Consider the following 13602-nt stretch of genomic DNA (forward strand, 5'->3'; position numbering starts at 1 on the left):
CACCTGAGTGCACCCAGTGAGCTCTGTGGCATCAGCCACAGGAGAGCAGCAGCACAGCAAGCACCAGTAGGTCACTTCTCTCTTGCTAAATGAGAAACTGGAATGGGATCAGCCCTTTTGGGGTGGCATCACTGCCCATGGTGGGGGGGTTGGAACTGGATGACTCTGAGAGTCCCAACCCAAACCATTCCATAATTCTTTCCCTGCCCCCTGTTCAAGTGGGGTTCAAGTCCAGCAGAAAGCAGTGCTGCTGCTTTGGGACCTGTGAGTGTGGGCAGGAACACACGTGGTGTTGGGATGTACCAGAATAAGGTGACTTTGGGGCTTTCCCAGGAAGGGCTTTGCTGCCAGCAGCAGTGCTGGGTGTTGAACAGGGGACAGATTCACCCTTGGCAAGCTTGAAAGCATTTCAGATGGCTTCTGTCCCTGCTCCACTGCAGCATGGAGCAAAATCAGTGTTGGAGAAGATGTCATACTTAGACATCCCCGTTTTGACAGGTCGATTTCCAGGATATTTATTAACATAGCTTGGAGTGTCACAGAAAGGTTTGTCAGATCAACCAACCAACTCAATTGTCTTACATGAGACTTCCTCGATTTTGTTGAGGTGCTTTTAACTGTTCATTCAGGCTCTGAACAATTCATCCCATCTGGGCCTTTCTGGGGGACCCTGTGCGAGCTGCTGCCACAAACTGGACATCTGTGGCTTGGGAGCCAGGCCCTGCCTGCTCCGTGTGTCTGGATGCTCTGGGAGGCAGAAGGAAGCAGCAGTGCGAGTCATTTGCTCACGCTGTAAGGACAAAACTCCTCTCTTATGGTTCCTCTACAATCCCAGGAAGAGAAGGACATCTCTGTCCTTGTCAGCCCTCTATGCAGCAGGATCTTTGTCCTTGTCGGGGGCGGTGATCAGACAAAGCAGCAGCGACGAAACCAGGCTGGCACCACCAGGACTGGTCACTCACAGGCAGCACAGCTCCTTCAGGCCGAGCTGGGCAGTGCGTGGGACAGGTGGCACGATGGCACTGGGCATGGTGGATCACCCCAGGGCTTCATCCTGCATCCCATCCCCTGCAGAGGCTGCAAGCTCATGCTTAAGGGGCAGTTATGAGCATGGACAGCATACAGGGATTTTATAAAAGAGTTTTCTCTGTAATTATTTGCAGTAGGTAACAGAGGCCCTGCTGTTACTGGTGATCTGAGGAACCAAGAGGCAGTGACGAGGCTGGTGCTTCTGTGAGGAGATGCTGTGCTCAACAGGCAGCTGTGGCTTCCCAGCAGTACAGTGGGAATAAGAGCTGCACAGGGAGTCATCTGTAAAGCATTTCTTCAGCGTCACAGGAGTGTGTACTTGGAATGGGCACGCAGGTGTCTGAGCTTCCTCACTGCCACAGGTGGGGAGTGCTGGGGCTCTGGGGCAGCTGCTGGGGGAGCTTCCAGGCCTGGTGCTGTGAAACCTCTCCACCAGCTATCGGGAGGAGGTGGCATAGAGCATATTAATGACATCTTCCAGTGTCACTTAACTGGGAGGGGCAGGGAGTGCCAGACAGTGAACTAATGCAAAAGGCTGTAGCTGACTGAAAACGGACAGAAAGAAATAAAATGAGATTCAGGCTCTGGGCCTCTTCTTCCCATCAGTAATCCATCTCTTCCTTACCTGTGTCTGCTACACATCTTCCTTTTGTGTGTAAAATGTTCTGTTTTGAAGTAACAAGCAATCCAGAGAGTGGTAGGACTTGCCTTTGTAGGAAAGAAAGGGGAAAAAAAAGGAGGCAGGCTTTGCTGCTTCCTTGCTCAGCAGCTCTAACCAGAGAGTCTGGGCTCAGGGTGTGAGCTGAGCCCCCCAGACCTAGGCCTGGCTCCTCTGTTTCCCTCGGAGCACCCTGGTGCAGCCAGCGTGCCCTGGTGTGGGACATCCCATCCACCCAGGCACAGCTGGAGTCAGGCACGGTGTCCCCTGTGTGCCACCAGCATGTGATGCCCTCAGCCAGTTCCCCAGCACTGGCACTGGTGGCTCCTGGAGCTGGTGATGCAGCTGTGGGGAGCTCTGCTGCTCCCTGGGATTTGTGTCCTGGTAGATTTTAATCATTATTTTATTAAGGGAGAAGGTGCGGTGCCATCAGACAACTCATTGTGGATGCTCCGTCAATGTGATGATTCCAATACTGCAGCACTGCCGGTGTGTTTTGCTAGAACATTCACATATTGATTCCAGATTCCTTTGTTGCCTGGACTAGACAGAAAGTCCCTTTACCCTCACTCCCTTCATGGAGAGAAACAAAGAGAAAAGGAAGGTAGATGTTATCTGAGAAAAGGAAGGTGAATGTTATCTGAGAAAAGGAAGGTAGGTGTTATCTGAGGCTTGCTCACATACCAAGGTAATTTTTGAGAGCTGCAGAGCCACTTACTGACTCATAGCTGGGGCTTATTTTCAAACCCTTGATAGATTTTTGAGCTCTTTTACAATGGCAAACAAGGATGCTCACTTGGGGATCTGCCTCAGCGAGCTGGATCACCTTTGTTCTGCTTGCACCAGCCTTCCCAGGGGACCTTCCTTTGCCATGGGGACAGAGTGGTGCTGCAGGGGGAGGGTCTCACGTCCCTCTTGGGCTCCTCTTGCTGGGCAGTCAATGGCTGGCAGCTCAGGGGTCCAAGGGGTGGGATGGGATGGGATGGGATGGGATGGGATGGGATGGGATGGGATGGGGAAGCCACTGCCAGGAGCGCAGTGAATTATTTCACAAGCTCGGTGGGAGGTTTGCAGGTCAGTGTATGATGTACAACTTCCCTGGTTATGTTTGATGCCTGCCTGTTGCTGTGCAGGGAGTTGGGGCTCAGCCCTGTCACTGTGCTGAAACCCAAACCCACTGGTGGCCAGCAGGACATGGAATGATGCGCTGGAAAGGAGCCGGGCAGGATGAGTAAGACCCTTCTCCTTTAGTGAGGAAACACAGCTGGTCATTTGGTTGGTCTAGAAAAAGAGAGATGGGCTTCTCTGGATATCACTGCGAGCTGCATATTCCACACAGCAGCCCTCTGCTTTCAGTAATGTGTACAGCATGCCTGGTCCTCCCTCAGTTGTGAGCCTGGTGGAAGCATGTCCCGTTTTCCATTTGTTTATATATTTATCATCTTGTTTTCAGCCTCTGCAAAGCTTGATGTAAGCATATAGCCTGGGAAACATACACAGAGCAGAGTAACAGATAGTTGTGATTTGGTTACAAGGCAATAATTTAAGTGGACAGGTTTAGCTGATAACATAAAGCACACGAGAGAAATCGCTTTGGTTTATAAATGTCAGCAGAGCCCCTGTGAGTGAGCTGCTGCCTGGTGCTGCTGCTCCAGCCAATATATTATAGGGAGATATAAACAGGTGTCTGAAAAAATCTGGCTGACCAAGATTAAAAGAATGGGGCTATAAATGAAAGTCTTCCTCGGCGTCTCTTTAAGCAACTTTATGGACAGAGCACATCCAATAAAAGGAGTGCTAATGCTCGGAGGGAGCCTCAGGCACGTGGCAGCACCCAGGGGTGGGGAGGGTTTGTGGGGACAGCAGTGTCAGTCAGAGCTGGCATGGGAGACCAAAGCCTGTCCTGGTGCTTCTGCAGCTGATAAAGGGATTAAATCAAGAACAGGAATAACACCATCCCTGCAGTGTTGCCACAGGATCAGTGTCTCCTGCTTGGAAAATAAACGCTGTCGCTCTGCTTTGACATTTATTCCCAATAAAGACCTTGTCATTTGTGCAGTGACAAGGGTTTCTATCCTCCTTTACCTGTTGGACACTGTCTTTTTGGCTGTGAGGCAGCTGAGTGATTGAGGGGCAGGTGGGTGGCACATCCCCAGCAGGGGCACTGGGTGCTCCGCTCAGACCCTGGGGCTTTCTCTTGATCCGTCATCCCCAGGCGATGCAATAACACCTGCACAAACTGAGAGCAGGTTCAGATTGGATATTAGTGAGGAATTGCTCCCTGGGAGGGTGGGCAGGCCCTGGCACAGGGTGCCCAGAGCAGCTGGGGCTGCCCCTGGATCCCTGGCAGTGTCCAAGGCCAGGCTGGACATTGGGGCTTGGAGCACCCTGGGATGGTGGAAGGTGTCCCTGCCCAGGGCAGGGGGTGGCACTGGATGGGCTTTGAGGTTCCTTTCCACCCAAACCATCCTGTGATTCTGTGATTCTATGATTCTGTGAGTTTATTTTTAATTTATTTTAATTTATTTTAGTTGTGGTTAAAAAAATCCCAAGTGTGGGATATTTTTTAAGTGGTAAGGAGTACAAACCAGTTGTGAGGGTGGGAGTTTGCTGCTTCCCCCTCCACAGCTGTAGCCCTTCTGGCAGGTTGGTGGAGGGGATTTCACAGCTATTTCTACTCACTGGGTAGTTGATTTAGAGCTGGGAAATTAATTAGAATGGAAACTCTTCCTTCCCTTTATGAGGAGCAAGGGATGAGGTCTAGCAGCTGTAGGATTTGCAGCTCTCAGGGAAGTGGGACCATTCAGTAACACATCTATGCAGTGCCTACCTGTGGATACACATATTTTATTTGTCTAAGGTGTCAAGGAGAAAAAAATGTTACAAAATGGCTTAAATATAAACGTGTTTTTATATTTTTTTAATTGAGTTTCATTTCCCAAATGTAACTTAATGCAAACAATAAGTAAAAAATTAATTTCTCTCGGGAAAAAGCTATTAACAGAATGATTCTGTTTTAGCAGCATGTGAAGCTGTGTAATTGCTTACATATGTATTGCTCCAGTGTGTGCTCCCAGTTGTTGAATAGTATCAAATTATAGGAATCAAAGAGAATCAACTATTTTTAAGGGAAATGTCTAGAAGCTACATATTGAAACATGATTAAAATTCAGGATTTCCAGCTTACTCGTCTAAATCAGCAATTTTAATCACATTATTCAAGTCAACCCACCCTCAAACACACTTTCTACTTCAAAATACCCCAAACTAAATAAGACAGAAGACCTTCCTTGAACAGCTGTAATATTTTTAAGTGACAGTGTCAATCTTTTTGTTGAAAGCAGAGATGGTTTTTATGGTTTATTTATTAAAGCACCGTGTTTGTCCTGCTGTGCCATGAACCTGGGCTGCTGTGTGGAGCGGCGAGGAGAAATCCCCGGAGCGCCAAGAGCTGCTTAAACACATCAAGGCTGCAAGTTTTGCTCCGGGGTTCGGATGCTCCTGCCCAAATCTCGTTTAGTGTGCAGAGCAGGAGCAGGAAGGGTTTGTGTCTTGGCTGATGCAGCCTCTGTAACTTGGCTCTGCTGGGTGTGGAGCTCGTGTGCACCAGCTCCGGGTTTGGTTTTATTGAGCGCTCGCTGAGAACAGACACGGGAGGGCTGCGCCCCCCAGCCCTTCTGGAGCCTGCTCCCGTGCTTTCCCTGTGGATGATCCTCTCAAGCAAAGCCCAGCCACCTCCTTCCTCTCCCCTGGCAGCCGGGAGGCTGATGTGGCCGGGTGCAGCGGGAGCACGGCAGCGGAGCAGCCGTGCTGTGCTCTGGCGGGGGCTATTCCTGGCTGTGTGACAGCCAGAGCTGCTGCAGCCACTGCTGGGGCTGGAACCCCGCTGGCCCAGCGCTGGTGACACGGCCAGGAAAGCCACTGGCTTTGGGGGGAAGCACCCAGCTCGCCCCTCGCTTTGCCCCTGAGCACGTTTGTGTCTGCTGAGGAGGGGATTGTCCTCCTGCCTCCGTGTCCTTGGCACGCGATGGCATTTGATCCTACAACAGCTTGGCTTGGAAGGGACCTTAAAGCTCATCTTGTTCCACCTCCCTGCCGTGGGCAGGGACATCTTCCACTAGAGCAGGTTATCATTTGCTGTGTTTTCCTTGCTGGCAGAGCCCTGTCTCAGTGTCTCCTGAACCAGGGACAGGAGATGTGGTGTTGCCCTTTTCATGGAGATCCTACAAACTCCTTTCTGACCAGCACGTCCCAGCTCCACCACCAGCGAGGGGCACAGCTCGGCGATGGAACCCAATTCCTGCAGAGCCCGCCTTCTCAGCGTGGGAGGATGCCCCCACAGACAGACAGAGATTAAAGGTCCCATCTATCACAAGTTAAAGGAGCGGGAGGAGGTTGGCATCTGTGCATGGAAAGCATTCCAAGCATGGAGGAGGCACATCTAACCTGCCCTCCCATTGTTTAGGATGAGGGGATAAACGCATCTGTCCTCTCACATATCCAACCAATGCAACTTCCATTGGGCAGGACTGATGGGCAGAAAGAGGCTCTACCAGAAAAGCAAACCTTGTTTAAATAGGAGATCCTCCAAGATGGATTTTCCTGGTTTCTCTGAATGTGTTTATACCTGCTGGATGGCTACAGGCTTTGAAATGTTTCTGTCTGAATGGTGACAAACATCCCAGTCTTATGTAGGAAGCAGCAGGTCCTTTGATCAGGGAAATGTCTCTTTGAACAGGGAGGGATCAATCCACTTGTTCCTGAGACCAGAGCTTTTTGTCTTTGAGTGCATGTATTTGTTGTACAAAATAATTACCCTTGTCTTCACTTCCCTTTGGCAGGAGATGCTCCCTGTCTCCTGCATGCTGTTATTCTGTCCCAGGCATCTTTTTAGGTAAAAGGAGAGAGAGAAAGGAAAGGCTGCATAGGGAATCCTCCTCAGGAGGGAAGAGGGTGAGCAGCTGTGGTCTGTCTGTCCATCTGTGAGCAGCTCTGGAGCTGCTCAGCTGCAGCCTTGCTGTCCTGGGCAGGCAGATTTCCCGCATTAAGAGGAGAAGAAGTAGTGCCATCAAGAAGTAGCAACCAAATATTGCCTCCTCTCCAAGCCAGTGCTGGGCTGGCCATCGAGATGTGCTCGTGGAGAACTGTGACCAAGGAAAACCACTCTGAATTTCCTATCTTTTCTGCATTTAAAACTGAAGCTTAATGTATTCTGTGCATTTTTGTTGGCAGATAGTAGTGATCATAAATTCCTTTTAATACAGTATTTCCACACCACCACAGCCTTGATGTGCAGCGTACCTGGCTGTACTCTGCAGGATGCTTTGATTTCCCTTTGGCAGCCGCATTTTTATTCTGTCTGCCCCAATCAGCAACCAATTCCCCTTTCTCCACGTAGCCTCCAGATCCACTCCTGATGAGGAGTTTTAGTGCTCTCCTAGGAACTGGGCTGCAAGGGAGGAAGGAACCAGTGTCTGCTGGGCTCAGGGTTCCACCTCCACTGTGGATCCGAGCCAGCCTGGCAGCCCAGGGACACCTTTGGTGGCTCGGGGTGGCATTTCTGGAGGGTAAAGCAGCACTTTAGGGGCTCCGCTGGAGGGGAGGGGGGTCGGTGGTGGATATCCCACTCCTCACTGTGTGGGATGAAGGTTTTCTCCCCTTCTCTCAGGGAGGAGCGTGTGCCTTCAGCTCCCAGTTCCTCCCAAAGCTGGAACTGGGCACGCGCTCTGAAATAACAGTGACCTTTGTTTGTAGGTCAGGCCGTTCCTGCAGGGTCACACGTGCGGCTGAACCTGCAGACAGGAGAGAGAGAAGCCAAGCTCCCAGACAGCGAAAACGGGGAAAGTGACGCGAGAGGAGAGAGGAGGAGGAAAAGGTACAGACATGCAAGGCATCGGGTTGGGTGGGCTGTGGGCTTCATGCCCTTTATTAGAGGCCAGGTTCCCTGGTGCACTCAATTACTGTCTCTTCCTGAGACTTAATTGCTGGGTTAGGAGCTCAGCAGTGCTGAAAGCAGAGCCCTGTCCTTTGTGCTCCCTTCGGGATGGTGCTGGAAGTACCCTGAGTGCACCTTCAGAGGCACCTTCGTGGCTTCTCATGCCATGACACCGAAACTAAATTGGCAACGTGGCTTCTTTGAATAACATTTAGTCCTTTGAAATATCTGCAGCAACTGGTCTGAAATGGCTTTCTGAGCCCACTCCCTGGGAACAGCTGTGAGGGGCTGAGGGCTGGCCTGAGCAGCCCCAGAGCCTCACCTGCGCGCCAGGCACTGCCACACTCCCCGGAGCTCACACCACCTTCCCTGCACCCGCCTTTTAAACGTGCTTTAACCGCCAGCTGCCGCTGACTTTCCCCTCGGAAGCCTCGGAACAAAGGCTGCTTTAGTTCCTATGGGGAGTTTCTGTCCTGAAGCGCGGGCGGGGGGGGTGGTTTCCCACTGCCACCCGCCCTGGGGCTGCTCGGGGAGCGCGGGGCTTTGGGGGGCGGGGGCTGAGCTCGGGGCCCTGCTGGGCCCACAGCCCCCGGCACCAGCACCCCCCGCCCAGCACAGCCTGCGCTGCCCCTCCAGGCATCCCCCAGTGGGGCACAGGGGCCAGTGGCTGCTGCCAGCAGCAGGAATCCGGGCGGAGCGACGATCCCCTCACTTGGCTTTTGTCTCTTGGACAATCCGGGCACAGGGCGATGAAGTGCCCGGGGGAAAGCAAAGACCGGAGCCTTTGGAGGCTCCAAGCCTTAAACATCAGCCCCTGCAGCACCCCAGATCCATTTCCTGCAATTCCCGAGGCTGTCACGGCCTTCAGAGCACGAGCGGCGATTTCTCCTCCCTGGGGCCCGATGCCGGCTCTCGGCCCAGGAGTGCCGGTGGCTCCAGCAGGAAGGGGGGCAGAAGGTTTCCTGCCTGCTGTGGTGCCATCGCTGCAGGGGCTGCTCCTGTCAGAGCCCCCTCTCTGCTGGTGACACCTTTGCTCTTGGGGCCACCAGCAGGGCCCAGTGCCGGCAGCGGCGTCAGTGGGATCCCCTGTGCACAGGGACCCCCAGCCCCAGGGTGGCCGTGCCAGCACCCCCAGGCACCTCCAGCCCTGGAAACCTGGAGCAAGCAGAAGCCACAACAATTCTCAAAGGCTGCCAGTGCCCAAAGGAATTGCAAAGAGAAGCGGGCTTTTTAAAATAAACAGTGTTTAATAGAAGATCAACAACAGAACATCTTTCATTATAAACATCCTTGTAACAACAACAATCTATAGAACGTATTTACATGGGAGCCTATAGAGTGAACAATCTTCAAAACGTATTTACAGGAAACTTCTAACATCTAGAACATATTTACAGGAAACTTCTAACGTCCAGAACGTATTTACATGTCTGTGGCCAGAGTCTTTGTCACTCGTGGTATAAAGGAGGCAGCAGGGGCACTGAGGGCTGTTCTCTGGGCCCCCAGGCTGGCACACACTGGCAGAGCAGGACTCCCCTGAGCACTGAGCCTGGCTGGGGCTGGGAGATGGGCCCCAAGCACTGTGATAGGGCTGGCGTGGCCCAAAGCAAGTGCAGGGTGGGCTGGAGGTGGTGCTTGTCCCCCCTGGGCACTGTGTCCCTGAGCGGGGCCGGCCAGCCCAGCCCCAGCCTGGCGGCAGGGGACCCACTCTGCCTGTGGGCAGTGCATGGTGAACATCTGCCTGTCCTGCTGCTGGAGAGTCTGTCTTCATCCGAGGATCATGGGCTGCTCCTTCTCTTTCTCATTGACCTTCCCGTCCTTGGTGTTGTCCTGCACATCAACTTCCATGTCCTCGATGTCATCCTCCATGTCAACCTCCATGTCCTCGATGTCGTCCTGCACATCCACCTCCATGTCCTCGATGTCATCCTCCTTGTCCACATCCATATCCTCAACAGACTCTTCCATATCCACCTCCATCCTTTCTTCTGTATCCACCACCACGTCCACTTCCATGTCCTCCACGGTGTCTCTGGCACTCTGCATCAGGGAGCACAACCTCTCAGTGGGGTCCCTGTCCCACACCATCCCCACAGGGCTGCAGTCCACCCTGCTCGGTCAGGGGGTGTCCAGCTCCCTGGAATGGCACTGTACCTTTGCTGGGACAGGAGTGGACATCCTGCTGCGATTGGTGCTTCAGTGCAGGCAGGAGAAGTCCAGGCAGCAGGAACAGCTCAGCACTGCTGACGTAGCGAAGAGCGAGTGACAACTGACCACTGGCAACGGGTGGATTGTCCACTGTGTTCGTTTCTAGGTCCTGGACGTTCCATGTGGAACAGTCTGTGATGTCACAGAAGTTTCAGGGCCACTCCACGGTGGGACATGGGGATCATAGAATGATCAAATCCTTGAATGGTTTGGCTTGGAAGGGAGCCTGAAGATCATCTGCTTCCAACCTGAACAACCTCGCACCTGAGCAGGTTGCTCTGGAGCTTGTCCAGCCTGGCCTTGGATGTTCCCAGGGATGGGGCATCCACAGCCTCTCTGCACAGCCTGTGCCAGGCACCACCACCCTCGTAGTAAAGAACTTCTTCCCAGCGTCAAATCTATTCCAGCTCTCATTTGCATCCCGTTACTCCTTGTCCTGTCCCTACAGTTCCTGAGGAAGAGTCGCTCTCCCGCTTGCCTGTAGCCCCTTTGCACACTCAGCCTTTCCCCACAAGGGAGGTGCTCCAGTGCCCTCAGCAACTTCATGGCCCCCTCTGGCACTCAGCAGCTTCCCTGGGAACAACAGGGGCATCAGCCATGGGGGGGTGTCCAACAACCCATGGAAGGCACTGGCCTTGGGATTGCCTGGGAGCTCTGCGCTTCCCACAGTTCTGGAGAGAGGAGGAGGACATGAGCAGGAGCAGTGCAGGGAGCCTGAATGCCAAAGAAGGAAAGCTGATGATCCTGGGTGCCTGTGCAGTGTTTGTGGAGGCTTTAATGATGCCCCTGGTATCTCTTCCAGGGCTGTGGGGATGTTTCTGGTGGAGGAAGTCCAGAGGAACATTTCACCAATGTGTAGAAAATGATCTTGGGTAGAGGTAGAGCTTGAATTCTCTCGGGAAGGAGATGGTTCCGTTTCAGGAAAGGGCAGCTGAGCAAACTGCTGAGCTCGGGGCCCTGTTGGTGCTCCTGGGGGTGCCGGCACGGCTGCCCCGGGCTGGGGGTCCCTGTGCACAGGGGGTCCCACTGGTGCCAGTCCCAGCACTGGGCCCTGCTCGTGTTGCTGGGCTGGGGCAGAGCAGTGTCCCCAAGAGCAAAGCAGAGGGGGGTTGGACATGAGTGGCCCCTGCAGCGATGCCACCAAAGCCTGCTCAGTGACTCCTGCTCAGGCCATGGAGATGCTCTTTAGCTTCACAATGCCTCAGCAGCTGCATTTCCTTTTTTTCTGTGCAAGAGTGATTGTGGCCCAGATCAACACTTCTTGAACCAAGAAGAAAGGTATAAAGATCAACACGACGTGTTTTTTAGAATTTCTGTGCAATTTCTGTGTGGATTTACCCTTGCCCTGACTCTCTGTACAGTGCTCATCGGACCTTCAGCTGAAATCTCCAGGTTAAAGCTTGTAAGGCCTAGGCAATGGTTCAGTGGCCCAGGGGTGCTTTCTGTATTGCTACGAGGTATCAATTAATCAGCTGCTTTTATTGTGGTAGGACTTGAGATTTTGGGTCAGCAGGCTGATTGCAGAGCCCTTGACTGTCAGGGTTGTTGCCTCTCGGAGGCGTAGCGACCTGGTTCAGGAAGGGCACGACGACCACCTCAGGTCGTTCGGACCATCAGCTCACAGACACCAGTGTGGTGGATGGCAAATGGCCTTTCTTCATGGGTTACATGGGGTTCAATAACCTGGGTTTGCCGCGTCACTTCCTTCTGCTCACGTATTACCTGTAGAGGGGAGGGGTTCTACCTGTCGCGCACAAGGCGCTATCTTCCGAACGCCTGTCCCTAATCACCTACACCCCAGATCCATTTCCTGCAATTCCCGAGGCTGTCACGGCCTTCAGAGCACGAGCGGCGATTTCTCCTCCCTGGGGCCCGATGCCGGCTCTCAGCCCAGGAGTGCCGGTGGCTCCAGCAGGAAGGGGGGCAGAAGGTTTCCTGCCTGCTGTGGTGCCATCGCTGCAGGGGCTGCTCCTGTCAGAGCCCCCTCTCTGCTGGTGACACCTTTGCTCTTGGGGCCACCAGCAGGGCCCAGTGCCGGCAGCGGCGTCAGTGGGACCCCCTGTGCACAGGGGTGCTTTCTGTATTGCTACGTGGTATCAATTAATCAGTTGCTTTTATTGTGGTAGGACTTGAGATTTTGGGTCAACAGGCTGATTGCAGAGGCCTTGACTGTCAGGGTGAGCTGTCTGCAAACCCCACGCAGAATACAGCACTCAGACCAATCTTTTCTTGAGCATGGTGGGTTTTTCATTCCTTTCATCCTGCCCTTGGCCATTGCTCGAATGTCACAGTGAAAACAGAATAGAGGCAGTTGTTCACTCATAACATGTTCTGGTTTGTTTGGTCTCTTCTGCAAGGCTGGGCAAGGTCGACGTCGATGCAAATTCATTCACATCTGAGGAGCTCAAAAAGGCCTTGGCTAAAATGAAGGAAAGTGAGAAGGCCGAAAGGAAGGTGAGTTTCCTGTTTCTAAAGCAATGCACAGTGCAGGGCTGGGAACACACCCTGTTAAACACTGCAGAAATACAGTGGTTAAAATGATTGCTTGGAAAACACTGTGCAAACGAATCTTGTGCTGAATATGGACCTAAAATACCTTTGCTAACCCGTTAGCATAGTGTTCCCTGGCTTTTCTGTAGGAGTCTATGATTCTGTGAATGGTTTGGGTTGGAAAGGACCTTAAAGCCCACCTCATGCCACCCCCTGCGGTGGGCAGAGACACCTTCCACTATCCCAGGTTGCTTCTAGCCCCATCCAACCTGGCCTTGAGCACTTCCCAGGGTTGGGGCAGCCACAGCTGCTCTGAACAGTGTAATTTATCTGTTCCACTACTGCTCAATTCACAAAATGTCTGCAGGCCCCAAAGGGGGCTTGATTGCAGCTGATGGTATTTACAAAGGGAGTTACATTCCCTTTCACTGCCCTCCTTGCTTTCTGTTTCCAGCCTCATGCCCTGGATAGCAAAACCCAAATGGCCATGGTGAAGCAGGGGCTGAAGTTTCCTTACACAAGCTCCAAGTTGTCCATTTAGTTACAAACAATCCTCAACCCAAAGTAAATAGGTAGGATGATGTGTGACTCAGCAGGTGCATCACAGCCTCTTTCCCCTCTCCCCCTCAGCAGTGTTTCCTCAACCCTCTCTCCTCCTGCTGCTCTGGTGTTGGCTCAGTCAAAGGAAAACTGAAAGAGGAGTCAAGGCCCTGAAGTTTTGCTGTCGCAGAAAGGCTTCTTCTCCCCTTATGTGGTAGCAGGGCATGGTTTCATTTGCCGTGCGATTATCTCCATAGCAGCATTGCAGATTGATTGCAGGGCTGCTGGAAATGAGGATCATTGAAATGCAAAAATTAGTGATCCTCTATTAGGTGAAAATAAGCCATATTTTAAAATCCCCTGTTAGAATACCTTTAGTCCCAGCAACTGGGCTAAAAGCAGCTACATCTAACGGACCTAAAGTGTTCCATCTGCAGTCCCTCCTGCAGAGAGCAAATCCATCCTTGAAGGATCCGTGTCAGAGGAAATGGAGTTACACTGAGCCTGTGCCCCTCTGTGCTGCGGCAAAGGCAGCTCGGGTGCTTGGGGTGGGCGTGGTGCTGGGTGTGGTACCTGTGGTAATTAATGAGTACATGGACGGAGCTTTCACCTCCATTGCTCACTTGGTTTTCCCCTGGCTTTTTTTCTCCTGTCCTTGGGGCAGCCCATCTCCAGCCTGGCCTCTCTGCTTCTTGTGTCCCCTGCAGCAGCAGGCTCTGTCCCCAGTGCCACCAGTGCTGAT

The 13602-nt window shown here is 52.7% G+C and overlaps 1 protein-coding gene across 4 annotated transcripts in view; it reads left to right on the forward strand.

Annotated features, from left to right (window-relative positions):
- The window catches only part of SIL1 (SIL1 nucleotide exchange factor), a 97271-nt gene that overhangs the window by 43127 nt on the left and 40542 nt on the right, over positions 1-13602 (forward strand). For all 4 annotated transcript variants that reach the window (XM_039559898.1, XM_010410156.4, XM_019292343.3 and 1 more), the window contains exons 4-5: positions 7442-7562; positions 12188-12284. In XM_039559898.1, coding sequence (XP_039415832.1) covers positions 7442-7562; positions 12188-12284 — 218 coding nt within the window. The remainder of the gene's footprint in view (positions 1-7441; positions 7563-12187; positions 12285-13602) is intronic.

Source organism: Corvus cornix, chromosome 13, assembly GCF_000738735.6.
Source record: "Corvus cornix cornix isolate S_Up_H32 chromosome 13, ASM73873v5, whole genome shotgun sequence".
Lineage (NCBI taxonomy): Eukaryota > Metazoa > Chordata > Aves > Passeriformes > Corvidae > Corvus > Corvus cornix.